The sequence below is a fragment of the Lipophrys pholis genome, assembly GCF_963383615.2.
Source record: "Lipophrys pholis genome assembly, chromosome: 16".
Taxonomy (NCBI): Eukaryota; Metazoa; Chordata; class Actinopteri; order Blenniiformes; family Blenniidae; genus Lipophrys; species Lipophrys pholis.
In genome coordinates this window covers 21324999-21352684 of record NC_137634.1, presented here as the reverse complement: position 1 = coordinate 21352684, position 27686 = coordinate 21324999, and the positions used below count along the sequence as shown (strand labels likewise).

At 41.7% G+C, this 27686-nt stretch overlaps 2 protein-coding genes across 5 annotated transcripts; both read right to left on the bottom strand.

Annotated features, from left to right (window-relative positions):
- Positions 1 to 1897: 1897 nt before the first annotated feature.
- Positions 1898 to 17117, bottom strand: LOC308121306 (pterin-4-alpha-carbinolamine dehydratase 2). The gene is made up of 4 exons (XM_080482484.1): positions 16889 to 17117; positions 15830 to 15961; positions 3808 to 3888; positions 1898 to 2198 (listed from the first exon to the last, which is right to left on the bottom strand). The coding sequence occupies exons 1-4, from the start codon at positions 16991 to 16993 to the stop codon at positions 2103 to 2105; spliced, it is 414 nt and encodes a 137-aa protein (XP_080338610.1). The 5' UTR covers positions 16994 to 17117; the 3' UTR covers positions 1898 to 2102.
- A 437-nt stretch (positions 17118 to 17554) lies between these two features.
- txndc15 (thioredoxin domain containing 15) lies at positions 17555 to 27438 on the bottom strand. Of its 4 annotated transcripts, none has more exons than XM_080483948.1 (6): positions 27064 to 27438; positions 22147 to 22454; positions 21130 to 21276; positions 20568 to 20731; positions 19257 to 19390; positions 17555 to 19103 (listed from the first exon to the last, which is right to left on the bottom strand). In XM_080483948.1, exons 2-6 carry the CDS (start codon positions 22438 to 22440, stop codon positions 18907 to 18909), a joined length of 936 nt encoding a protein of 311 aa, XP_080340074.1. In that variant the 5' UTR covers positions 22441 to 22454; positions 27064 to 27438; the 3' UTR covers positions 17555 to 18906. The 4 variants fall into 4 exon arrangements, with proteins under 4 accessions (XP_080340074.1, XP_080340075.1, XP_080340072.1 ...); XM_080483949.1 differs by having other exon boundaries at positions 19257 to 19387; XM_080483946.1 differs by lacking the exon at positions 27064 to 27438 and adding an exon at positions 23552 to 23772.
- Positions 27439 to 27686: the final 248 nt, after the last annotated feature.

Sequence of the window (27686 nt, the reverse complement as noted above, 5' to 3'; positions counted from 1 at the left end):
CAGCGAGGATCAGCGTACGATTTAAAACACAACAGATGCGATAGTTGTCTAATTCACGTGTCGACTTGACCGTACAGATAAATGATCACATGGGGTGGATGGGACAGGGGGTTAAGTGCTCACAAATCGTCTTCGCAATATGATACATGTCTAACTTTGAGCACATGCAGGAGGTGTGTGTGTGTGTGTGTGTGTGTGTGTGTGTGTGTGTGTGTGTGTGTGTGTGTGTGTGTGTGTGTGTGTGTGTGTGTGTGTGTGTGTGTGTGTGTGTGTGTGTGTGTGTGTGGCCTGGATGGCCTTCACTCTGAAGAAGCAAAATAATGTGAACATTTTACAAATTATACAACGCAATAGAAATTTAGAGATTAAATGCCATCTGCAAAATAATTAAATAACACTATTATAGTAACTGCAGAACATTGCAGTATTTTTTAGTAGCCTTGACTGTTCAGTAGTTGCTGGTACTGGAAAATCTTCCATGAAACATTTACATTTCCCATGCCTGATTCACCATCCTCCCATAGTCTCTCATTTTAATTCACATTTCATATCAACTGGAATCATCCACAATACGTTCTTCAGAATTTGACGAGAATACAAAAACAGGCCTGGATGGACATTAAATGGACAGAAAATGTGTTTTCTGTCCATTTAATCACTTCCCCCCGTCATTGGACTCAGTATATATTACTGGTTGAGGTCAGGTACAAACAGAGAAGAAGAAACTTTCTGTTTCACGGACGAGCGACAAAATGTTTCAGTTTCTGCTGGTTGCTTGTTCACATCCTTGATTTTCAGTTCTTTGTAAACCAACCAGAAGCATGAGTCACGTTTAGCAGTCGTATCTGCAGTTGCAGAATGTGTTTTCCCAAACATTACCTATAAACATGCAAATCTCTTCATTCTTTAACCGATTCTTCAATTGTCTCAAGTGCTAAAACTTTTCTGTGATATGGTATTGATTCTGTGGAAATGTTCAGTAATACTTATTTTTCTGTGTTTTTCTAAGAGTTTTTGTGTTTAGAAATCCATTTTTTTTTAGAACTGGACAAGAGGGTTGAGACAAATTAATATGATAAAAAGATAAAATGCTAAAACATAAGTATACCAGGAGCAACAGCTACATGTTTTATGGATCGTGAAAAATCTTCTATTACCTCAAAAAGACTCATTATCATTAGATCCTAGTAGATATGTGCAACAATATCTCTTAAAGTGAATTATTCTGGTGCTTCTCATCATAAAATGGTTAAAAATAAGGCAAAGTAAGCAACTTTCAAATTCCACAGTCCATATTTCAATAGGAATCTGAGTCTTCATTACAAATATTTCAAACACTAATATCAGACACAACACAACAAGTTGTTAAAAAGTGAATGCCTCCATTTTCCAAAAGTGCCAAATTGTTAAGTGTAATGATAGCCTGGTAATTATGGGACTTTTCGCACTTGAGGTTAAGAACACGTAAATTAATTATAATTATTCACCGTTTGAATGACTGCACTGCTCAACGAGCATTTCAGGTATTCAACATGTGCTGCAGAGCATAATTATCGTATTTAGAAGAAAGAATCAACACAAAAGCCATTTGTGATGCAGTCCGACTGATTTGGCTTTTGTAAAGTTTTCTGTTCTCTTGCTTGCAGAGCAGTCGGGGAAACACAGAAGCCCGATGTGACTCATCCCTTACCAAATCGTAAATCACAATAAATCCCCTTCCTACTGAGTTTGACCTCTTCCTCATTTCACTCCACTCTGTAAAGCCAAAAACGGGAACATGTGGTCCGGAGGAGGCCTGTGGGGAAAAGTGTCTTCTGGATCACCGGCGAGCCGTCCACCTTCATTTTAATTTAATAAACATGACTTAAAACAACAAAAACAACACGACAAGATCCATCTGATTGAAACGCCATTCCTTTATTAAAGAATGTTTGACAAATACAATAAAAAGCATCAAAATGTGTGATAAAGACTTTATTTAAAAGAAAAAAACCGAGGTAGCGTTTGGAGACGTAAAAGAGAAACTATATTCCTGACAGCAGTGTGGAAAATGAAAGCAGGGACACTAGAAAAGGTTCAAACTGGATATAAATGCACAGCAATTAGGCATGAAGGGCAATCCTGTCGATAAACTTGGCCATTTTGATGTCTCGTTTGGAGATCCCTCCACAATCATGCGTGGTCAGCGTAATGTGTACCTGTGTGGAAACAGAGCGGGAACACAAACAAAAGCATATTTGATACAACAGGAAGAAAAATACAGATTTAAGCCTCGTTTTCACAATGATTCAAGTGAAAACGTTTAGTTTTTGTGCTTTCGTTTCAGGAGGGTTTTGCGTTTACATGGCAACGTTTTGAAAACAACGTACGTTTACACGAGTACAAGAAAAACTACAAACAAAGCAGATAGCATGCCAGGCCACTAGCTGGTGCTGTTGGTTGTTTATGTAATGAAACCATAAACACATGTGGAAGTTGGATCGTTGCTGCGGTGACGGTTCTACCAAACTAAACTACCCAGACCCAGCAGAGTATGGACTGGGAGTCAGGACACTCTGGAGGCAAACATTGTTCTTATTGTCCATCGGGTGTATGAGCAGAAGAACCATTTACTACGACCTTGGTGCACACGCGCAGTAGCAGCAATTCCGTCGTTTATACAGGGACGGAGCCCGGGCATTTTTAGGAAAGTAATTTTCCCCTGGTTTCACAGAGATGGAGCGTTTTCAACAAGTTCCCCACCTTGTGAGCCATTTTCAAAAAGTTGTGTTTTCAGTGGCTCCGAGCACCATTGTTGTATAAATGGACACCCGAAACGCAATTAAAGTTTTGCATTGTCACTTGAAAACCTCCGAGTAAGCGTTGCCTAAAATAGCATTAGAATTACTTAAAGAACATTTTTTTGCAGTGATTACTATCGATAGGTAATTTGACGGTGAAGCAAATCATCTGATGTTGATAGTCTCGTAGTTTGAAGTGATTTTTCTTCATCTCTGCCCACGAATGTTTAATCAGCCAATAGATGTTGCTCCCCTCAATTCCAGGGAGAAAAAAATGTTTGTAAACTCACAGATTTAATACTTACATCCAAGAAAATGACAGAATTTAAGAGAACATTAGCAGTAGCTCAGTATACAGCATCTACTTTGTCGAGGCTGAACCTCAGTCAGTGTGGGATTTATGTGCAAGTGTCTGGTGGAAAGTGCTGCGGGGGCCCAGAGACCTGTAGCACCGTTCTACAGCCACTTTAATAAAGAGTGGATTAGGAGCAGCATTCCTCTCAGAGCTGCCCGGTCCACCACACAGTAACTCAGTGGCTGCAGCCTAATGCTCAGAGATTTTCAGGGACTGGGTTTGTCATATCAACCACTACTTTATTCTTGAGGCAGAGAAAGTGAGAGAGCATGTGGGGTTGTGGAGGGGGAGGCAGAGATATTTGCAGAGCTTTTCGCAAGAAAAACGACGGGATTATAGCGTGAAGCTATTGAGTTCTTCTGGTCGCTCTGACGGAGCCGGAGTGTGTTTCAGGCTTTCGAGCCGGGAGCTCTCCAGACCCGGCGATGATTGTTTGACATGAAAAAATCTGACTTTATCCGTGGGTCGATTGATCTCAGCGTGTCTGTAATTTGTTTCAAACCAGCCGTGGCATTGTCAATATGGAAGTAAATCAAACGCGTGGCCGGGATAACGCCGTTTGATTCGGCAAGCTGTGATTTCTGTAATCGATACTAAACAAATGTAGCGCTGCAGATTACTCCTCGGATCTCGACGACAAGGTGCGAGCAATAAGGCGGGGAAAGCCGTTACCCTATTGTAAACGTTGAACCACTCTGGGTGATGGTTCATCTTCTCCGCCTGCAGAGCCACACGTGACATGAAGCCAAACGCCTGTTGGGTGGAAGAAACAGTGGGCTCAGTTATCAAACATCGACGGGAAGAGACAGTAGACCTATGAAATGTGTCTTTAGCTTCATTTAAATAAAGGTGTGGGTAGAATATCACCTGTTAGTATGATTAGCAGCTTAAAGAGACAAGCAGTTGGGAACATTTTGAGATGAAAACCAGCGAAACACACTGGCAGCATTTGCTAGAAAGATCAGATTCCTTCAATATCAGCTTGTATAATCCAGAACACAGTTTTAAATTTCTCCTCATAATGCACAGAATTCTTAAACCACCAAGCTGCATCAACACCTCAAAGGGCTGACAGGAGCGCATTGTCCCAGCAGGACACTTTGTTCTCAAGACTGCTGCCTGATTGGAGTTTGTTTATTAGCTTATTACCGTTTGCAGAGTTTTCTCCTCTCTTATGAGAAGTGCTCCAAGTTTCAGTTCTGGAGGATAAATTAAAAACTTCACTTTTACCATAAATGTTTAAAATGAAAAGTTTTCTTAGTTGAGCTGCTTTAGGTTTGGAAAACTGTGAAACCTGCCGGAAGTTTCTTTGTGCTAAAAGGAAGAAGATCTTCTTTACTTTAAAATAAATTTGTCTGATGAGCTTTTTTCCTTCATTTCATTATAAAGTTAATGTGCTTTGATTGTGTTAAAACTGGCACCACTAGAAAATGACATTGCAGTTTATATTTGACTAATTGTCAAGATCCAAAATCATTCAATCTTGCAGATCACTCTACACGGGACACAAAAACATTCCCAAAATCTTTTCCTGTATGATTCTTCTTTAAAGTATTTATGGTGCTTAAATACAAACTGTGAACAAACAAATTAAAACTATCAAGTATTACAGCTGAAAGAAAGACGTCATTCCACAGTTTTCCAAGTTTTTCTTTGTTGTTTCTTTAGCTTCTTAATAGGCGAATGTGCATTTGTGAGTAGATATGAATAATGGTAAATGTGTGTGTATCCTGTGAGGAATTTACACAAAGAATAATATAACTATGTATACTACATATGTATTTTAATATATGCAGCGGACAGTCTATGACACTGTATGGAAGTTTACTGAAGACTACTTTGTGACGAGTATTAGAGAAATGGGTTCAACAAAACCACAACTACTCTTACTACATCTTTTTGGACTTGTCACGTTGGTTTTCTTTTTGTTGGTGAAATCAAGAATTCAATCACTATTCAAAGCTATACTGATAATGGACAAAATTAAATACTTCAGAAAAACAACTTTTGATAAGCTTAATCAAATATTTTAGATTCATAACAAAACATGAACAATTCTGAAGAATTAATTACAAATCTATGGAGCCATATAAACTTTGTTTTCCTCCTCGGGGGAACAGGTTCAAGTGCAGAAACAACCTAAAATACAGCATTTTGTGCATAACAATTACTCCCCCACCCTGTGTGTGTGTGTGTGTGTGTGTGTGTGTGTGTGTGTGTGTGTGTGTGTGTGTGTGTGTGTGTGTGTGTGTGTGTGTGTGTGTGTGTGTGAGAGATAAAAAAGCCTTTAAAATTAAATGAAACCTGCAAGCAGTTCTTGTAAAAGTGGTTCAAATAAAAGAGTCAGAACATGTTTCTGCAGATGTGCACAGCACAAGGCTCAATGCTGCCATCTGAGGAATGGAGACGCGCAAGGCGGCGTCCCTGTGTATGCAGAAAACCTCCCGGACTGCACGTGTACATTGTACATACTTCCACACCCACAGAAGGGCCAGTGCATCACGCACACACACACATACACACTCTTCATATTTCGAGTGGGGCATGTGGCTCTCTCTCCAATCACGCGCCATACAGGGAGTGATTACGGTTATTCTAATTATCTACAAAGAGGAGAGTGAAATCCCTCCTCATGCTCACTGTGAACAAAGTTAGAAAAAAAAAATAAAAAATAAAAATCAGGTAGACCTATTTCAGAGCAATTTCCCACTGCAATCTCAATTAAGCCCCTAAATGCTTCCTCTCTGCCTAATTAAATCAACTGAAATGCCATTGTTTACAGGCCGTGGCTGCGGCCCCCTCCACCACCTGACATGACGAAACAGAATTACTCTCTCCGCGGAAATTGCATTTAGCCTTTTTTGGTGCGTTGTAGCCAATTTCTCCGCCGGGCAGCCAGGTTCCCGTGCAGCGCGGCGCGTGTAACACGATCGGCAGCTTGATCAAATTGGTTATCAAGGAAACCGTCTCCTGATCAATTTAAGTAATTGGCATATTCCTGCAACTTGACCCTGCTGGCACCAATTTGGAGGCTGAGGCGGTCTGCTTTTTCTCAGTTTTCATTGGCTCTAATGGGGATGGTTAAGCAGCCTGTCATGTCAGGTGTTGTCCAAACATGTCCTCATTCTCTCTCGCGCTCTTTTCTTCCTGCTCGTCTTGCAGCTGAGGAAAACAGGTAAAAGCTTTCTGTGTGTCTGAAGGTTCCTGCACATTGTTCCTTTTTTTTTTTTTACAAAACACCAATTTATTTTTTTCTTCTTTCTTTCAAACCTGAACAAAAGGTAATGCCACGGCCTTTGACTGTGACTGTGCAGTGGCAGGAACCAGATATTCTCCGCGAGATCTTCCAAGATCTCTACAGGGAAAACATAGCAGGTACAACAAAATCGTGGGGAAAAAACCACAATAACACATAGTGGCAGATAATCAGATGTAGGAAGCTGGTACAGAAGGCAACAATGCATTAAAAACATTCATATGTAGTTGTTAGCATTTTGAAAGGTAACAGCATCAATACAATTTAGAAGTTTATGTCAATGATTCTCCAAACGGCTTGGTTTCCATGGTAACCTCATAAGAATTTATTCACATGTCTCCAAGTTGAATTTAGAAATTAATATTTTGTTGGAAACATTAGAAAAAAGTAGTCATAATAAAAGTTAAATACATTTTATAATTCAAACTTTGCCTTTGACCAAAATCATAAATCGAATAATATTGTATCATTAGTATTTCGCATTTGAATAAGTACAAAATTTAAAATGTGGAAGCGAAAAAGGGTTTATAATATGAGCAATCAGCAAATAGTTAATGCAGCTAAAGCATCACAGGGACTATGGATACAGTTTCATTTTTCGTGAGAAATCTTTCATTTTCCGGGAGAACTGAGTTCGTTCAGCATTAATTCCTCCAGGAAACAAGGAGTCCAGTGAAATGGTAACTGTCAATCTGCTTCGAGACGACAGAGAAAGAAACAGCAGCTCTAAAAGTTTTCACACAACACTACAAGCAAACATAAACATTCACATCTATAAGCACACATTTTGTAATAATTGGCGGCATAAAAGCAATAACTGATTTCATAACACCGAGCGTTCTACTGATCCTGGGTCAGTTTTGTTAAACTTCTGCTTCAAGTGTCGACATTAACAACAGACCTTACTGAGCACATCAAATGTATTGGCAAAGTTGCATTGACCTTTATGACCGTAAAAGAAACAAAAAGTTGCATTAGATTTTCTTTCCTGAACGTACGTGCATTCATTTATTACCACGAGATACAAACACTTTTCGCCACCCTGGCCTGCGTGAAAAGCGCGTGTTGCTCCGCGTTTAACGCGGGGGAGGATCCCTTTTCACGCTACATGACCGCCAGCTGGGTCCCGCCTCTTTAAAGCGGCATCACAATAACACTTTTACAGACTCGCTGACATTACGACCGGTCTGCGACTACAAACATGTGCGGTCACATCTGCGTGATACGTTTCCACAGATCTTCGAATATTTGGCAGCAGCTCGTCGGGACCAGTAATTGGTCACTTTAAGTCACTTTTAATTTAAGAAGCAGATTTCTCTTCCAAAGGCCAACTCGTGGCACGATGGGAGTTTTGCGGGGGTGATTAAGAACAAATGTTGTATTAGCATCCAAATGAGTGTGTTTTCCATTTGCATTTTGAATCAGTTCAATTGACAGAGCACCAGTCGAAACCCCAAACGGAGCTTATGCTCGTTATCCAAGCTTCAAAGTGCTGTATATTATGCGGGCTGTTTCGGCTTTTATCACGAGTAGTGTCACACTTCCAGAACAATTATATATGTGCCCATTTGGACCTCGCTGATGTGCAAACGAACCACAGAGCAGAATGTGATTATTAGGAGGAGAGAGGAATGTGGAACATAAGATGATAGATATGTAACTTGAACCCTGACTAAAGACTTTACAAAATAAGAAAAGAAAAAGAGAGAGAGGCTGAGCTGTCATCCTCTACTACAAGTGAAATGGGGTTGGATGTCCAAAAAGGCCTGAAATATCTGGACCCACATCAGGCGGTGGTCCCTGGGGGGCAGTAAGCAAAGCAGCAGGACACAAAGCAGGCCAAGTGGCGTGTCCGTCACCCACAGGTCATCTTGACATCCTCCACTTGGGCCAGACTGAAAATGAAACCAGCCACTCCACTCCCAGCCGAGGTCTCGTGTCAGCAGAGGTCAAGGGCTCTCTCTCCCGAAGCGCTTTGTTTAACCGTTTGTATTGTGCGGGCCACACTTCTCCGGCGCGGCGGGTCAGCCAGACAGTCAAGATATCCGTCCGCTCAGCCAGCCAGCCGGCCGATCCAACTGGCCCAACAAGCTGTTGCTGTCAGAGTCGGATAATTTGACATGACATTACGCAGGCCCCCCGTCTCAAATAATCAGAAACACCCGACAGCAGACCCCCACTACGCCCCCCACACACACACACACACACACACACACACACACACACACACACACACACACACACACACACACACACACACACACACACACACACACACACACACACACACACACACACACACACACACACACACAGCTGAGGAGCCATTTTGGTGCTATTACAGCATGATTGTCATACAACACTGGATGAGACAATTTGACGTGGGTGCAGAGTGGTGCTCGCTCTCTCTCTCTCTCTCTCTGTCTCTCTCTCTCTCTCATTGCGGCTGTGGGCTGCAGAACAGGACTCAGTTTCAAACACATGTGTCTGTTATTTACAGATCGGCTTTCCACCGCCGTGCAGTCCAAGGGCTTAAAAAACGCCTGCTCTGCCTTGCCAGGACTAAGTGCATGCAGATTGTGCCTACGCTTACTGGCCTCCGACAGAAACACATTCACGCCGATGCAACCGAACACATGCGACCTCCTCGCCGACGCACACTTGAAGACTCCCTCCACTACCACCCAATGATTACCCAGCAAGCTCCATCATCACCCCCTGGAAACCTTCACTGCTGTGATTTCAATGCTAGTGGTTGTGGTGATGATGATGAGGATGATGATGATGATGATGATGATGATGATGATGATGACCACACCTCTTATGTCTCATTTCTTTTCTTTCTCAAAGAGCTCCTCACAAGCTTCCAGTTGGCCGGACCGGGCTGCCCACTACGTTGACAATAATTACGAAGCGAAGCTGCCAACGCTGAGCTCCTTTCATGTGTGTGTGTGTGTGTGTGGGGGGGGGGGGGGGGGCGCTCCGACGGGCACGTCAAACATGGCGAGTATTAATCTTCTCAAATTAACATTCCTAAAGCCGAGAAACATATTGAACAGCTTCAACTTGATACCCTGACAGAGACGACACATGCTCTGCCACCTGGTGAACACTCGATGGGCGACTGAAGCGTGTGTGTAGCACCTCTTCACGCACGTCAGCCCCTATTTATGTAACAAGTGTCATGTAATGGTGTTGAGGCCAACTTATGCAAACCCCCTCATTAACTGCGGGGCGACCAGCGAGGGCTTAAACAGACATTGGGCCCGTCAAAAGACAGCAGACGTCAGGGCCATCTGAGCCTACCCGAGGTCTGATGGCCAGATTATCTCACCACCTCCGCTCTGGAGCCACACCTCACCACGTCCCTCCGGCCTCTTCTTCTTTTTCTTTTTACAGGCCGGGATGAATGCTGGATGCCTCCAGTTCCCAGGGAAAGCTCCGCTTTGGAGACGGAGGTGGGAACTGAACACCTCTGCCCTGAGTGGAGGATACAGTCTAAGCACTTCTATATGGCGAGGAAAGTGTACACACAGACCAGGGCTCAGATTAGAGTTGGCTGAAGTTTGTGTGAAACATTTTTGAGCAGTTGGAACATTTTCTTGATGGAGGATTGTTTGTTTTCACTCTTATTTTTGTCCAACGTTGAGTGTTTGAAGGCCAACTTTCATCACTCCACATCATTCATAGTAATGAGTCAGAAATACTCCAAACAGCGAAGCAGACGATTCACAGACGGCATCAAAACTTAACAGAATAATTCACTGCAACCATCTGCCTGAGACGGGGAAAGCGATGAAAAGTGAGCAATGCCAGCAGCTTATCAGGCCGATCCTCGTGCATTGGTACCGTGGGCATGTGTGCATGAAGCAGGAGGAGCAAAGCTCGGGGAGTTTGGTTTACCCAGGGGCTCAGTTTTAGTTGTAGGACATCTTATTTAACACAAGCAGACCAAGGCCCATAACGAGAGGCAGAGGCTTCAAGGAGATTTGAAGGAGAGGGAACCCCCCCCCCGACTGAATTTAAAACACAAGGCGGGTGGAGGTGGGGGGCACAGCGCAGCAGAGGGAGCAGAGACGGCGATCCCAGCACAGCGACAGCCTCCTCCAGAAATCATATAAGCTGCCTCCCTCTCCAACCTGGAACTTAAGTCTGGGAGCTTGTAATGCGGTTATTGTCTGTGGTGAGCCGCAGTTTCGGCATGTTGTTTGTCTCAAGTTTGTGACATTTTCCTTTCAGCACAAAAAAAAATAAAAAATTTGCTGATTGTTCAGAATTTTAAGAGTACAGTAAACATTTGAGACTATTTATTTTTAAATATCTTCCGACAATAATGTCAGTGGAGATTCTGGAGCTCCGAGTTGTTTTACTGCCACATTACTGCTGATTTGAAAGTGCAGAAAAGAGTCATTAAAACACCACTGAATGTATGAAATATACTATTAATGTTAAAATATGGCAGCATGTAGTTAAACACAGTATTTCATTGATCATAGGAACTGATTTCGTCAGAGGCCACTAAACATATTCGATCATACCTATTTGATAGTATGGTATAACACTTTGGTCCATCACTAATGTCATTTAGATGATTTTTTTTTAAATTTTATCATGAAATAGCTCATTCCTTAGGATTTCCATCAACCAATAGTTTCTATATCTGTCAGCGTTTCTTTTTCACTTTGTTGCAATATATTTCTTTTCTTTTCTTGCCTTGTAAAGTAGAGTGAATTGTCTCGTGTCTGAATGCTGCCACATAAACAAACTTGTCTTATTCATCATTTTCATTTAAACTGCAAGTCAGAAATATTGGTTAAAAAGTTTTTATATTTATTATCGATTGATCCGGTAAATTTAGCAGTCTTTATATTCTTTGCGTTGTTTTAAGCAGGACGGTCTGCTCCACGGATAAACACGACTCCTTCAATAAACATCCGACACCTCAAACACATCACAGTCCGACCCGTTCTCCTCTTAACTGCTCATTAAAGAGATTCACGGGCAGAGACATCAATTAATACTTCCACCTTCTGCTCGAGTTCAATGGCACATATTTAGAGGGGGGGGGGGGGGGGGGGTGCTGACACATTCTTGACTCTACCAGCCGTTTGTCACCAACTAAAAATCTGAGGTTCTGATTAAGTTGCCAAAACAGCGACACTGTACCAGAACATAGACTATGTAGAACATGAACTGAATATTTTATCAAGCACCCTGAGGTGACTTCTGAAGCCATGTAACACGTATTCCATTCCTACCTAATAAAACCTTTGAAAGTCACAAAAAATAGACCAAACATGAGCTTTTAAAACAGTCGTGTTTGTATCTAATCAGTCTTTGTCATATTATTTGTGATCACAATATCAGTTGTTCTGTGATCCTGCTGTCATTCTTTACCTTATTCTTAATTTTATCGAAATGATTTTCTTGGTTAATTAAAGGCCAATAAATGACTAAATACACCACCTGGATTTCTGCATCCCTTCCCGAGTGCTTCTCTCAGTGGAGATTTGTTTACATGAACCAAAAATAATCAAGTCACTTCTGGTTGCAGACATTTATCATCGTAAACTTTCCCTTCTTTCATTAAAACGGGTAGATTAAAACGGGACATTATTCAATCGTAAATGCAGCTTTTTAAAGGATCTTTTTAAGGATTTTAAGGGCTGAATATTTATGTGCAAAAGGATTCATGCCATCGTTGTCAACCTCGGCGAAGGCAGCTCAACAGTTCCTCCACGAGCTGCATCCTAAAGCTACCAATTTCGCTGGTGTCGCATAGATGTTTCCACTCCGTCTGGCAAAATGTGGAGCAGATGGTCACCCGTAAACAAACACTGCATAAAGCTCATGCGCGTAAACAATATCAGTGACTTAAAGAACATGCACTGCTCCGGCCAGAATTTACAGTATTAAAGACACACACACACACACACACACACACACACACACACACACACACACACACACTCACACAGAGAAGTTTCCACATGTGATTGCAGGGATTCTCACTGACCAGAGCAGCCCCAGAGAGAGGATTTCACCTCTCAAACCCGATTAAATCTCCCAGACTTGACAAGGAAAATAACTCACAGTTACTTCTCAGACTACTGCCACTAACAACAAGCTGTGTACCCACACACCACAGATAGATTACCGAGCTGGTTACAACAGCATCATAACACTTTCCACTTGCTGTAATCAAAGAAAAATAAACTCAAAGAAGCAAGTCCAGCTGTCATGTTCCTTTTTAAGTTAATTTGCAGCTCTGAGTGGCTGCTTCTCCTTCATGCACTCAGCTCCAATGCAAACAGTGGACGCCCACAGCTGTGGGTACAGCTCTGCCGCCCCCTGGAGGCAACAGGAGGAAGCGTCAACAGGCTTTTTTGTTTTGTTTTGTTATTCTCATTAAAAAATCCTGGGGATCTGATTTCCCCGAGCCCATCACTTGCAGATAAGTGGGGAATGGAAATCAGCCAGCATGTCGCTCCTCATCTTCATTCCCCTCCTGTAAAAGCCCTTTAAGAGCTGCCATGAAAAACGAGCTACAAGTATGTGAAAATGCATCAGAGAATTGGGTGGGTGGGTGGGGGGGTGGGGGGCTTTCTGGACAGAGAATAAAAGAGTGAAGGAGAGCGACAGGGAGACGGACAGAAAGAATGGCCGACATGCGAAATTGGAACAACATGAGCTCACTCCCCAATAGCATGGGGCACAGGCTGTGAATGAGAGACAGACAAAGAGGGAGGCAGAGATAGGGAAAGGAGGGTGGCAACGAGCAGAAGAAGCAGAAAAAAGAAAAGTAAAGTACATCTACCAGAAGGAATGATGGGGTTGTTAGTGGTTTGTGAACCAGATGAAACATTTTAACCAATTTGATTGTTTGTGAAAGAAATCATTCTGATCAAAACCCCAATTGCTGCCAACTGGGCCGCCTGGCGCGTCTCAGGGTAATGCAGCCTGACGTGTCGGGGTAAGAGGAGAGGCTTTAGAGCTGGGACGAGCAGATGGGGGAGGTCAGCGCTCGCCCTGCGACTTCAAACACGTGGAAGTGTAAAAACAGACTATTTTAGGGGATAAAACAACTAACGACTGGATTAGAGGAAGTCCGCTAAGTGGCCTTGAGACGTCGCACAATGCAACGCTCGCCTGAGGTGGCAAGCAGCTCACTAAAGGTACACAAAGACACATTTACATTCAGTTTTTCATTTCAATTTTACCCTTACAATCCAACGGAACAGCTTTGTACAACAGCATAATCAATAGTTTTACCAGGAAACAGGAGTAAGGAACATTTAATGTATTTATTTTCTTTTGTCCACAATTTTCTCCAAAAAGTGTGATATCAAATCAAGAGATGTATAACATTTCATCTTAATAACATTTGGTCCTATTTGACGATTTCAGGACATCGACAATGTACAGTTATGCATTATCACTGCCTACTTCAGTTAAAGTAACAACTGTATCTGAGACATGAATGTTGTTCTACTTTATTTTTTTGATTTCTTGACTTGCACCACTTCTAAACCCCCAAATTAACTCCTGTCATCTGGTCAACATAAGATAAAACGTGAAATTAAATTAGTAGTGCAGGTGTAATTGAACTGCAATTAAACAAAACCCAGACTTATGTTTAATAATTAATTTATGTATGTTTTTTTTATTTTGCTAATCTTGGAGAGAAACAGTTTTAAAAAGGACATTATAAAGATAGTCTTTGATTTTAAATATAGTCTAATATAGTGTGTGTTGAGTCGACAACAATTCCGTGGTTTTCCCTGAATAAATATCCATTACAAGCTTTAGTCTCCAGTAGAAAAACAATGCAATTACTTACAGATAATTGTGCAATTATTTCATTAATTCTTTTAACCAATTGACAGCACTAATATATATATATATATATATATATATATATATATATATATATATATATATATATCTAACAAGTAGTTCTAGGACCATCCTTTTTTGCAGAAATGCAATAATTGTTATATTTCTTTGTTTCATGTATATTACATGTAAGAAGGTAAACTATACAGCAGGAACTGATGTAAACAACTTTATTTAGCTTTATGTTACGTGTTGTATTTTTTTCCCGGAGCAGTTGGGGGTTAACAGGCTTCCTCAAGGTGCCACAGTGGTGACCCGTTCTTAGTGGGATTCAAACCTGCAGTTAAAAGCTCACTTCTCGAAGCAACCCACTGTGAATAAGCGCAACGCTTTAGTCTCTGGAGATGAAGATGGAGTTGCTGAACGGCACATTCAATAAAAAGGGACGAGGCCCACTTTGCTTTAATCCATGTTGGGAGTTTGCTTCTCAGACTGAACTTAAATAATATGAAATATTTTCTTGTGGAATTTGATATGAAAGAGCTGGAAATGGGCATTGTGAAAGTGATTTGGTCGTTTAGTTTGCTCAGAGGCGCTGGAGTTGCATCGGTTGAAAGTGACAAGAGGATTTTGTTTTTGGAATGAAACATATAAACGGTCATTCTTAAAGTAATACAGCACAGACAACAGTAGAGGACACAGGTTACACACACATACAGAACAGATACAGTAGGATGCATTCAGTCATGCTTTTCCCTCTTCTTTTTTTTTGTTAACGGCATTAATACTGATCTTTGTTTGTTCCACTTCCACTGCAGGATGAGCCAACAAGATACTGTTCAGGCTGATTTTGTTTGAAAACATGCCATTATAATCATCCTTTGAAGAGCAGCAAACTTTCCACTATTATAATAATGGAAGAGAATTAAAGATTTGGCGCAGAGACTGAAGGTGATAGCTCTGTGTGCAGACAAAAACACAATTGTCAGATATCACAATACCTTTTATTTATTGCTGATATTGTCTTTCAAGTGCTACGTTCTACCAACCGAACTGGACAAAATGAAACATCAACCCACATACAACATGAAACAACCAACTCCACATTATAAGAAACGACATTACACTTCAGGTTTCACAGGAGAACCTCTGCTATAAAAAATATACAACCTATTTTTACATGCTCCAAGCACCAATTAAAGGAATGACCAAATGGCAAAATGAATGCAGTGTCACTTTTTTCAACCCTCTCCCCTAAATCCACTTTAAGCCAAACAACCAAACTACACAACAAATAAAAGCAGTCATGCCGGTCACAACGTCCCCCTTTCTTATCAGAAGTCAACTGGGCTTAATCATATGTGTGATCTGTGTATGTAGTTTATTGCATGTTGAATTCTACATAGGCGCAACAGAGAAGTGGACGCGGGAGAGACAGACTTAACTGTAGCTGATTGTCCAAAGACTTTAATAGCATATTATCTGGGTAGATCGGTGCTTTTTGAAGTGTGTGGTAGGTTAACAGAGAGCTTCAACAGAGCACAGCAGCAGGGATATGGAGTTCAATGGTAGGCTGTAAACAAACACACAAACATCACCCACCTGATTAAAGGTTTTAAAGTGAAGCTCTTTGAAAATGGCATCTCGGTCCTCCAACTTCATCCAGCCTGTGGCCTGGAGCTCCATCAGCTGCTGATCTCGGTCTGCAGCGGAGAGCCAGTGGGAGTCTGACGACTGCATGTAAATAATCCTCATTTAATAACATCTCATCTCAAAAACTAGCAGTTTAAGGGACAGATCACATCTGATTTCACAACTCTTGGTGCTTAAGTGCTGATTCAGCCCTTTCATTGTCAGTTTAATGCTCTTCTCTATAATAAATCTAAATGCCATGTTACCTACCGAGTGTTTTACACATTTCACCCAGGAGGAGGCAGTCTAGCACCAAACATGACTGCCACTTGAGAATTTTACAAACTAAAGACAAGGACGAAGCAAAAACTAAATCCTGCACGATTGCAATTATCCACAAGCACTATGTGATTTCAGAAAACATGCGTTTTTATGGAGATATGCCAAACTGCTAATTAATATTTTGCAATTTTTTTTTATAGTAACAGGTATAGTAACTCTTAATAAACAATTAAGAGACTACAGCTTAAGTTTTAACAACCCACTTTGAAATGCGGCATGGTTGAAAAAAAACAAATAAAGAGAGCAAATTTTATTACAAAACCTTAATATTTGTCTCATTCCAAACAGGAAACACGTGGTAAAGTCTGTCATGTTGACACTATCATGGAAGTAAGACCACAATGAGGATAAAAATCTGGCATTTGAGCTCATAAAATCCTGTGATGTAAAAATCATTAACGCCGAATTAAAGGATGCAACATAAACAATCACAAAATGGTCAGCAATTTTGATATTGACGAGAGTAAATAATCAGATAGGCACATTTCATTAATTTGGGCTATTTTCCAATGGAGTTCGCCACGTGTTTCCCCCCCCCCCCCAAGAACGCGCTTATCTGGAACCGACACGTTTTGCACGGCGCTCGGCTCGTGAGATGACTCCCACCGGCATGCATGAAACACACTTAAGCCTCCTGAGCAATAAGATGCTTATGAATGTTAATGCTAAAGGTGTGACAACACTCACCATGTTCGAGGAGCAGCTCCTGGAGAGAAGAGGTGACCTCAGCCGGGTCAGCAGGCTGCACGGCCATGAGCCGCCTGTCCGCAGGCTAAACATTAACGCAGACATGAATGAATGTTGTTTTCCGTCCGGTCTGACCTCAACTCACACCTTTCTCCCCGGTGTTCGTGTCAGATCCGACCTCCACTTCGATCACTCACTCCTTCCCTCTCGCTCACATGGCGCCATGGCTGGTTAGTTTAATGCCTGATTAAAATACCTGAGTTAATGTAGCGGTGAACCAAACCTGCAGACCTGAAGCATCTGCTCTGATCATGGAAATACAATCAAATAAAGTTCATTTCTGTCACACTAATCGAAAATAACCTGCACTTTTCAATGAAAACTAGAGTGGTTCAAGTGACTGAAGTGTGAGTTTGACACTAGCTGACCCCCGTTGATGCTCCCTTTTGTTGTTGACAATTTACACCAACCTTAAACCTTTAAGCCAGTGGTGTAAAATACATTAGTTAAGTGGCCACATACAACACAATATCCTCTTGAGTGTGCAGGACTGGTGAAATACTGCCATAATAACCCTTTAAATGCAAACTTTTCTTTGTTGTACTGCAGAGTACACATACTGGAAATGTCTATATTTTCAATTACTACAAAAAATTACTACAATCTCAACATGAAGCCAATTTTAATGTGCAAAACACAGTGAAATGTCCAACAAGCTTCTTCCATAGCTGCTGCATTATGCATGTTTTTACAAAGTCACCCTGACAGAATGACTTTGAGGTTAATGTTAGTTTGCATTTCTGCAACGATCGCAAGGTCTCAGTGTTGTGTCGCCACTAAATGTGTTTTAAAAAATCGCTTTTTTTCCCTTTGAAATGTGTACAATTTGCTTTGTGGTTTGGCCAGAGTGGATCCTCTCGTTATCTGTCTTGATCCATAGGTCTTGTGTTTGACATCCCTGTTTTAAGGGCATTATCTCAAAAACAATATTCAAGTGAAGCTTGCTTAATTAAGATCACTGAATCTGAAAAAAAGATATAATTCCTTTTACCTAATTGAGGCTATTACATAACTCATACATAACAGTGTTATCTGGAAGTAAATTGTCAGAAAGTCAGTCTGATGTGAACCGTTGCAGTCCTGCAGAGCACATTTAAAATGTAGGTAATGATTTATTCATCTCATCTAATATTTGTGAGACTAGTAACTTATAACAGGTTGTTGTTCTTTCACGAGTAGTCACACAGTTAATTAATGTCCAAGTCTCACAGCTCGTTAAATTCTAGCAGTCAATGGTTATAATCACATGGCCAAGTAGTCTCCATTTTAGCTCTGTTAACTTAGTAATCATGAAAAAATGTAATTGAGTCACAAATTTGGGAACATTTAAAACGCATGAATTATCACAATTGATTATTTTTGACTTAAGCTGCAAAATTTGGGGGAAGGATTGTTGTGTTAAGAGTTTCCTCTTCTCTACCGCAGCACGTCAGACCTGAAATGCTTCATCTAAACCTTTACCATCTTTATTAAAAATCACTCTTTAGATTCATTCAAACACTTTAAACACAACCCCGATTTCCAAAAGCGACAGGACGCGGTCTAAAATATAAACAGCATGCAATATTGATAGACCCATATTTCATTCCTGATAAAAAAAACAGAAAAACACTCTTGTGCTCTGCATTCGGCCAAAGTCAGCTGGTGTCACCTCAAGATAAGAAGATGGCTGGATGGAAGACGCTGAACGTGAACATAATCAGTTATTTTTCGTCAACATTTCCCCGTGTCAACTTTTTGGAGATATTTTGCTGTAATTAAATTCCAAATGAGCTCAAATGTTTTATTTTCAACAATCAAGAGGTTGTTTTAGTTTTCCTGTTAAAAAAAAATAAAACAACAACAAAAAAACATGGGTTCATGAGAATTGCATGTCATCACATCCTTGTTTGTTTTAATAATTTACACCGAGTCCCAACTTTTTGGGGAAAAGGGGTTTGATTGCAGTTTGTGTGTTTTCAGTCCTGATGCTCGTGCTCCTGTCCGGGTATGAGCCAGCGGATGCTGTCTGTCCGCAGAATGGCGTAAAATGTGAAGCTGGTGATGAAGAGGATGGAGAAGACCAGCAGCCAGTCGATGCCCGTCACGGGGACGCTGGGCAGCGGCCCCAGGAGGTCCGCCTCGGTCACGTTTCTGTCGGCGCCAGCCTCAAACCCTGCAACACACCAGACGAGATGAAGGAGCCGTGGTTTCAGGATTTTCACTGCTCGATTGAGAAGTTTGAGTTTTCATCTCGGATGATGGATGAGACGGACATGAACCATGAGCCTTCGGCACGAGCTGAGCTCCATATCTCTGGTCTCTGTACCTGTCTGGTTGGAGATGAAGAAGGTGAGCGTCTCCAGCGTCCGGTCGGTGTGGTTGAAGCGAGCCATGGGTTTGGCCCCCTGGAACAGCAGGATGTTCGGCACCGCCACCGTGCCGAACCTGGTGGAGAGGCTACTAGAGGGCCGAGACACAGACGGGACACAAGGGTGACAGATGGCATGTGGTAAGATATTCATATCTGTGTCATCTGCTCTGATACAGTCTCATTCTTTTATCTTTAAGTCAAAGACGAGGTGAAACACTCATGTTATTGGATATTATTGATGGCTTTGACGAGGCACCTCAGGACTTTGTGGTTGTTCAGATATTCTGCTGCATATTGCAAACTTTTCCTTTAACCAGTGTGCTTGCTGCATAGATAATTCATCAAAGATCTATGTAATAGTGTCAACAATATCTGTGGAATTTACAAACGGTCACTCCTAGAGTCTTTATGGATAATCCTTTGTTAAATGTTTCATTCTATATTGTGATATATTATAATATAACTTACAGACAGAAGCATTGCTTTAAAACCTGAGATAACATTTAAAGCGGAAAACGTTCTCGTCTACCAGCTTTTAAAAATGGACGAAAACAGAAAAGTTGAGAGTGTGTTGGTATGAAGTGAAAGGGCGCAGTGTAACCGTGCATACACTTTTTGTTTTCCATCAAGTCAGGGGCGTCCAACTCATTTTAGTTCAGGGGCCACATACAACCCATAATAACCTTTAAATTTAAACCATAAAGTTTTTTGTTGTTTTTTTTATTATGATACGGAGTGTACATGATGAAACTGTCTAAATGTTCCCGGAAAACAAGCAATTAATACTGAAAATTACTGCAACCTCAACATAAAGCCAGTAACTGGTGCAAAATACAGTGAAATATATTATGCATGTCTTCACAAAATCACCTTGACAGCATGGCTTTGAGGCGAGTTTGATAGCAACCATGTAGCAATCTTTCATGGCAGCACCACTGATATCTCAATTCGAGTTTCAGTGTTGTGTCTGGTACTCTTAGAAATTAGTTTTTTAAAAAAATCCATGTTTTCTCTGAAACCTTTACAATCGTGCCTGCCGGATCGGAGCCTCACGTGAGCCACTTTTGGCCCATAAGCCTTATGTTTGACACCGCCGTTCCTACACAATACATACATTTAGTTGAGCTTTTTCGACACGGTGCAATGAAACCCTCATCTAATCACTTATTAAACTAATCACTAATAATAATTTAACTGTTTCGGATACAGTGTAAAACTGAAAGAGCCGCCACGGTGGTCGAGACGATACATCCCGATGCCCTCTACCTGCTGTGCTGCGAGGCGTCCAGTGCGAGGAAATGCATGCTGGGAAACACCCGTGGCAGGGCGTTGAAATGGGGAGCCAGGCTGGCTGAGAACTGGCACCAGGCGGTGAAGAACAGCACCACCGAGCACTCGGTGCTGTTGGCGTTGAGGAACTCCATTAAGTCCTGAGAGACGAGAGGAAGACGTGAGGCCTGGGATTAGTGACAGAAACCAGAAACTCCTCATTCTACTGATCGAGTGGGGTCAACCTTCAGACTTTCACTGGTACAGTATCATCGTTTGCTTGAACAAGTATTTTAGCTAGAGTATTTAGACCCCCATAAGGCCTAACTAATAGTACTATATTCATTTCCTTAGGGGAATTTCCTTTTCCGCATTGACCCTCCTATTTCTAGGGCGCAGAGGAATCGAGCCACAGTGGTGAGCTGCCTGTCAAAGGGACTGAACCTGTGAACTTCCAATCCCAAGCCCCCCCCCCCCCCAAAGTATTAAAAGTGTACACACACCCAAAATACTCTGTTGGGAGTTGTTGTATGTGAGCGTCGGACGGCCGTGCGAGTACCTGTGAGGCGTTCAGGACCTGCACGGTGAAGTTGTCCAACCCTGTGACGTTCCTCCGGTCACAGTTCACCTTGAACGTCTTGGCGGCGTCTGTGGCGTTCAGCTCTTCCGTTCCCCCCGAGTCGGCGTGCACAATGTCCAGGGTGACCTACGAGGAAAAGCCCGGTGAGAAGTCGGCCTCTGCTGCTGGAGAGACGCTTCAATAACACAAACTACCAAAGTAGTAAACTGATTCAACCATTCCAGTTACTTTAATAGTATCATAGTAAGTATGTTAGTGAAAACATAGAATACAAATCATGCATTTCTACCAAAACACCAAATGTCATGTAGGTTTTGTAGTCTTTGTACTCCTAAAATGAAGATCAGCATGAAATTCTCCCATTTAAAAACGTTTTAATGTGCAATATGCAAAAATGATGAGGATTGAAATAATAACATGGTTTCCATTAACAAGTAGATGACGTATGTCTTTATACTTTCTTTTGCCCATAATTTACACCTGCTGGGATTTTTTTGTTTTTGTTATTTTTCACGTTGCATCACCAGTTAATTCCGTTTGCAGACTTTTTTTTTTTCCCCATCCTTGATTTGTGCTTTTCAGCTTCTGACTTCTACTCCGTGGCCAATAAATATATATATATATATTTTTTTTTTTAATGAGTTAATTGCACATTTTTGGGAGAATTCCTCATTTAATATTAAATATTCTGTCATTTTGAATCTGCAAAACAGTGCATGGAAACATAATTCACTTTTCAGTCGGTCTAAATGTTCACATAAATATTCAACATATTGTGCAAACGTACTATTTATCATATTGTTACACTCTTTACCATCAAACGGTTAAGCTCTGACGGAAGCTCAAAGCTAAAAGTAGGTGTCGGGCAAAACTCTTACTTAATATTGTCTTTGTGACTTGGTGAATAATTTATTTATGTTCAAAACATTTAAAGCAGTCGAATTAAAAAAAGAAACAGAAAAAAAGAAAAACAGATTCTGGTTTGTGACGATGAACCTGCTGTGATGTTTCGGCGTCACTCTCCTCCTGCGATTCGCCGCCATCAGCCACAGCAGGCGAGCCGCACCGCTCGCTGTTTTCATCGCAGAACGGCGAGAAGCCGGACAGATAGTCCTTCACATTTTTGGGGAAAAGGGATTCAATGTCAGACGGGTCGATGGGGGTTTCTGTCCCCATCACCGCGTCCGCAATCTCAGCAGTCTTGAACTGCCTCTTTGGCCGAGAGTCCAGGTCGTCTGAGTCCACAAACTTTGGGCTGTTCTCCAAATCCTCCGACATGATGACCTCCATGGACTCATCATTTTCTGAAAGAATTAAATTAAAACATTTTAGACTCAATATGAAGCATTTCTCTAAGAACTTTCCTCCATGTTTACCTTGTAATAGATAAAATCACTGTGCCAATAATACAATTTTTGCCATTTTCTATGGAGAGTTAAACATTTGACCACATAAAAACATAAATAAATGAATCGTCAACATTGCAGTGTCTTCAAAGTTACTTCAGATAAAAATGTTTTCTGTGGTTGTCGCGTGTGGCCGAGAGATGGACTGACCATCACAATAAGGTTGGAAAAACATGAGGTAACACAAAGAATAATCTGCCTGAAGTTCAGCTCTGAAGTTCAGCTTAAATTGATCTGCACTGATTCTAGACATCTAACGTACAATTTATATCCTCGATGAGACTATTTATGAATGAAATAACCAGAATTCAGCCTCCAATAGTTACGTAGTTCACCTTGCCCAGCCACAAAAGTTTGTAATTTTGAATAAAGCTTTAAACCCACCCTGTGGTTGTTTTACTGTTTAGCTCACAGGACATAGGAATCTTATATTTCCATCTCTGTGCCTTTCTCCTGTGACAGACTGGTGATCTGGTGTACTCCACGTTCGCCCATAGTTTGCTGGGATTGGACCCTGTACAAGATTATGTGGTATAGAAGATGGATTTGATCACTGAAGCATATTACCTCTTGTTTTTATGATTTGGTTCACGTGTTTTAAAAGGCAATTGTGAAACAATTAACCCTGTTTGTTATCATGTTACATATTGTGTCCTGGGGACATTGTACATGAAGACCTGGTTTTATTGTGATCTACAGTGACAATAATGGCATTTTAACTGAAACCATTCATATATTTTTCAAAACACTGACCTGCAACTGCAAAAATACAGAATTGTACACCTGCGATACCAATATAGCAATCGCTTCAACCAGCCTGAAGAAAACTGGTTTTATCGTCAAAACCGTGAATAACAACAAGCTGACTGTAAACGTGTATGAATACATGGATATTACGACGTTAACAGCGATTATTAACAATAACATTATTTTGAGCTCCAGATATGTTGTTATGTTAGCACAGTTCAGCTAGCGAGCAGCGGCTGGTTTCTTACCTCGAGCAGCGACGCACGAAAACCTCCACAAATCACAATATTGTAACATAAATACCAACGCGAACGGAAGGTGGAGTTTAGTCACGATCTTCGTCATGTTTGTTTTATATCTTTAGAGGAAAAAAAAATATTTGAGTTGGTCACACCATGATGAGATGTAGTTGTTTCTGTCCTAGGAACTAAACAGGAGGAGGTTCGGCGGACGAAAGCAAATGTTACACAGAGCAAAGTCTGCTTCCGCCCAAGAACGGAACAAGGTTTGTTCATGAATGAATGAATAAATAAATAAATAAATAAATAAATAATTAAATAAATAAATAAATAAATAAATAAATAAATAAATAAATAAATAAATAAATAAATAAATAAATAAATAAATAAATAAATAAATAAATAAATAAAATCTTGATGTGATCATTCGGAGAGTTATGGTTTGTGCGTGAACTATTGTTCTGCAGCTCACGCTTGCATTCTGTCTGAGAGACAGAGGAGAACAATGTGTTGGTGTGTTAGAATATTCAGAGTGGTTTTACAACATGTTATGGTGTGATGATGGGTATGTCATTCCCCTGCAGCTGTGATTGTGTAGACAAATTAACATTGTCATTTTTTTGAATAGTAAAATTAGTGAAATCCAGTAATTAAAGGATGAAATTACCCTTTAAAGATTAATCCTAGTCCCCTGTCTGAATCAGTGTGACATTTTTCTCAGACAACGAATGGGGAATGTGTCGGTAATCCGAAGCTTCATTTTCAGATCTGTGGCTATTAACTCCTCTGTCACAGACGGCACATTTGATTATCTTTCTTCATGTGCTAATATTATTCATCCATTCATCCATTGTGGTGAAAGGCAGAATTCACTCTCAATAGGTCACCAGCCTATCCCAAGGAAAACACAGAGAAACAGACAACCACACAAATTCAAATTCACACCACTGTGTGTGTGTATGTCTGTCTGTCTGTCTGTCTGTCTGTATCGATCGATCTATCTATCTATCTATCTATCTATCTATCTATCTAGTAAGATAATTTATTTGCTTTTCAGTATTTCTAAAATACTTAGGTACTTTAGACTCATAATGTGTACAAGAAAATTATCATAAGCATTAATTGATTATGTTTGGCATGACCTCCACCTCTGGCTCTGCCGAGTGGAAGCATTTTTCCCTTCCCCCTCCCTCCTTTTGTCTTTCCTAGGTGGGCGTGTGCTGCCTGCTGTTTGAGGTGTGGATGACTGTAGTCATCAGTTGATTACCTGAGTGCACGCACCTGTGGCAGGGCGTGGGCTACACCAAACAATGCACCTCTCTCTCCATAAAGGCCAATTCATACTCGATAAAAATAAGAAGAAAGTTCGGCAGTGCTGGGTCCTGCCAAACAAAATGACGTAATTTCCTTCGGCCAGCTCCCTCTGGCCAAAGAAATTTGTTTCTGCTGTGCCAACCGTCCTGGCCAAACTGTGTCGGTGCTGCACTGCCGAAACTTCTGCACTGCCGTGTGCTGCTTATCCATGCTCCAGCTCACTAATCAGTCATATTTTAATCATATTTAGCTTGTAACATCGCTACTGTTTGAGCCCCGCAGCTGGTTAAAATGTCAGAGTGCAGGCGTATGTGATGCACCTGAACGCATCACGAAAAGCTGTCAGTGCCTGTAGTTAAAACTGGACCAACATCGCGCAACTCTCATTTATTACTGAAACAGTTCAGCAAAATGCATTTCTGAAACCACTGGAGGTGAGAAATAAACTGTGCAGTTGAAAAGTTAAAATATCGCTTCACAGACGTGTGGCTGCTGTGAGGGGGCGTGGCCTGCGAGTTGGACAGCTTCATATCGGAGTATGAACAGTCTTGTTCGTTCTGTCTTTGGCCTCATTCCACACAAGCTACACCACTCCAAGACGAATTGCCTGCCGAAATGCCAGCCGAGCCTCATGTCCACTCAGAGTACAAACGCTTCTCGATTCCCTAAAAACATCTTTGAGAAAAGGTCATTCATCTGCAGAGTCAGCTGAATCGAAATGGACTCATTTACGCTCCGCCCTTTACCAATCCGGGCTCGAGGCTTTTGGAAGGAAGGAAGAACGCAACCAGGATTGGTTTGAAGCCAACTGGTAGGAAATGGAGTAGAGGTAAAGCGTGCTGCATATTTAGTCTACATGAGCAATCAATGTCAGGCTTCAAGGGATGCACTGAGAGCTGGACGGAGTAGATGCCAAAAGACGGCCCGATGCTGCGCCAATGACCACTGGCTGAAGCTTAGTCAGAAGATCCAGTCCAATGTCGACTGTGGAAACACTGGTGGCATGTACGCAGGCATTAAAAAGGCCACAGGACCATCAGCTACAAAGAGTGTCCCACTGAAAATCCAAATCTGGAGAATTTATCACCGGCCAGAGGAAGCAGTTGGAGCGCTGGGTGGAGCCCTATCTAGAACTGTACTCTACCCAAAACATAATTTCAGATGCCGGCCTTGACACCATCAGACAGCTGCCCACTCTTGCTGAACTGGACGAAAAGCCTTCAATACAGGAACTCAGTAAGTCCATTGACTCCCTGTCGAGAGGCTATAACCCGGGCGAGGATGGAATTCACCCAGAAGTGATAAAGCATGGCAAAGACATACAGTACTTATCCCTGACTTGTACGATCTTCTCATACTTGTCTAGAGGGAGGGCTCCGTTCCGCAGGACTGGCGTGACGCAAAGATCATAACCCTCTATAAGAACAAAGGTGACCGCAGTGACTGTAATCGCTACAGGGGCATCTTCTTGTTGAGCATTGTGGCCAAGATCCTAGCTAGAGTAGTCCTGGAGCGACTGTATGGTCTAGCAACTCGAGTCTACCCTGAAGCCCAGTGTGCTTTTAGGGCTAGCAGATCCACCATTGACATGATCCTCTCCATCAGACAACTGCAGGAAAAATGTCGGGAGCAGAACCAATCACTCTTCATCGCCTTCATTGACCGAACTAAGACATTCGACTTTGTTAGCAGAAGTGGGCTTTTCCTCATCCTGAAGAAGATCGGCTGCCCCCCAAAGCTGCTTTCCATCATTGAGTCCTTCCACACAGATATGTACAGTACTGTCTGCTACAATGGGCAAATATCAACACCATTCCCTATTCCAAGTGGAGTCAAGCAGGGCTGCGTTCTCGTTCCAACACTGTTCGGGATATTCTTCTCAGTGCTTCTAGCACACGCCTTCAGGAACAAGGAAGATGGTGTCTACCTTCACACACGTTCCGTCGGCAAGCTGTTCAACCTAGCAAGACTCCGCGCTAAGACAAAGGTTAGGCATGTCACCATCAGAGAGGCCCATTGAGTCCCTTGTCACTTCATTTGTTAATAAAGTACACTAAGAGAACTCCCGAAAACCGTGTCTCTGTCCGCACCTGAGTCTGAGTGTGAATGGTGACAATGTTATCAAATGTATTATCATTAATTGCTATCATGATTGGGCTATATTATATTGGGAACACATATATAAATATTAACCTGGTTTTATTTACCTGCTTTATTAACCCTTCAGTGTCGCATCCTGTGGCCCATGACTTGGAGTGGTTTCAGTCTGCGGGGCTCTGTCACACCTGGACCAGAATGCAGGACTCTTCTGGTAGCCCCACCTGCATGGGTGAAAATCATTCCGACTCTTGACAAGACCCACGGATGTGCAGAATCCCCCCCAGGACTCAATGGGCATAGTTGGAAAACACTGGTTATCTGTATCTGTCATCTTGGTGGAGATCGAGACCACGGTTGCCAATATAGATCTCGCATTTGGAACCCCCCCTCCCAACACACACACACACACACACACACACACACACACACACACACACACACACACTGTGGTGTGACACTATTCTCCCTGGCCCAGAGTGAGCAATGATACAGTGGGACCATTCACCTACAGGGAGGGCTGGCCGTGGTCACAAAATGCAAAAAAAAAAAAAGACACCTATCATGATAATTGATTCTCTGAGAGCTTGGAGAGATGGAAAAGTGTAATTGAAATGTCACAAAAAAACACTTAAGCTGTAAAACTGCTTCTCTTCCAGGAATGCTGCAGGATGAGATAACCCACCCTCACATATCAGTTTTTCACATTCACAGAACTGTGAGTATAAAGATT

Coding starts and splice junctions, on each gene's coding strand:
- LOC308121306 (XM_080482484.1), bottom strand. CDS start 16,993: ATGTCTGCGTTAATGTTTAGCCTGCGGACAGGCGGCTCATGGCCGTGC. Junction 15,962..16,888: donor GGAGCTGCTCCTCGAACATG/GTGAGTGTTGTC, acceptor ATTTACATGCAG/TCGTCAGACTCCCACTGGCT. Junction 3,889..15,829: donor ACTTTAAAACCTTTAATCAG/GTGGGTGATGTT, acceptor TCCACCCAACAG/GCGTTTGGCTTCATGTCACG.
- txndc15 (XM_080483946.1), bottom strand. CDS start 23,648: ATGACGAAGATCGTGACTAAACTCCACCTTCCGTTCGCGTTGGTATTT. Junction 22,455..23,551: donor TTCGTGCGTCGCTGCTCGAG/GTAAGAAACCAG, acceptor TAATTCTTTCAG/AAAATGATGAGTCCATGGAG. Junction 20,732..21,129: donor AGGTCCTGAACGCCTCACAG/GTACTCGCACGG, acceptor CTCGTCTCTCAG/GACTTAATGGAGTTCCTCAA.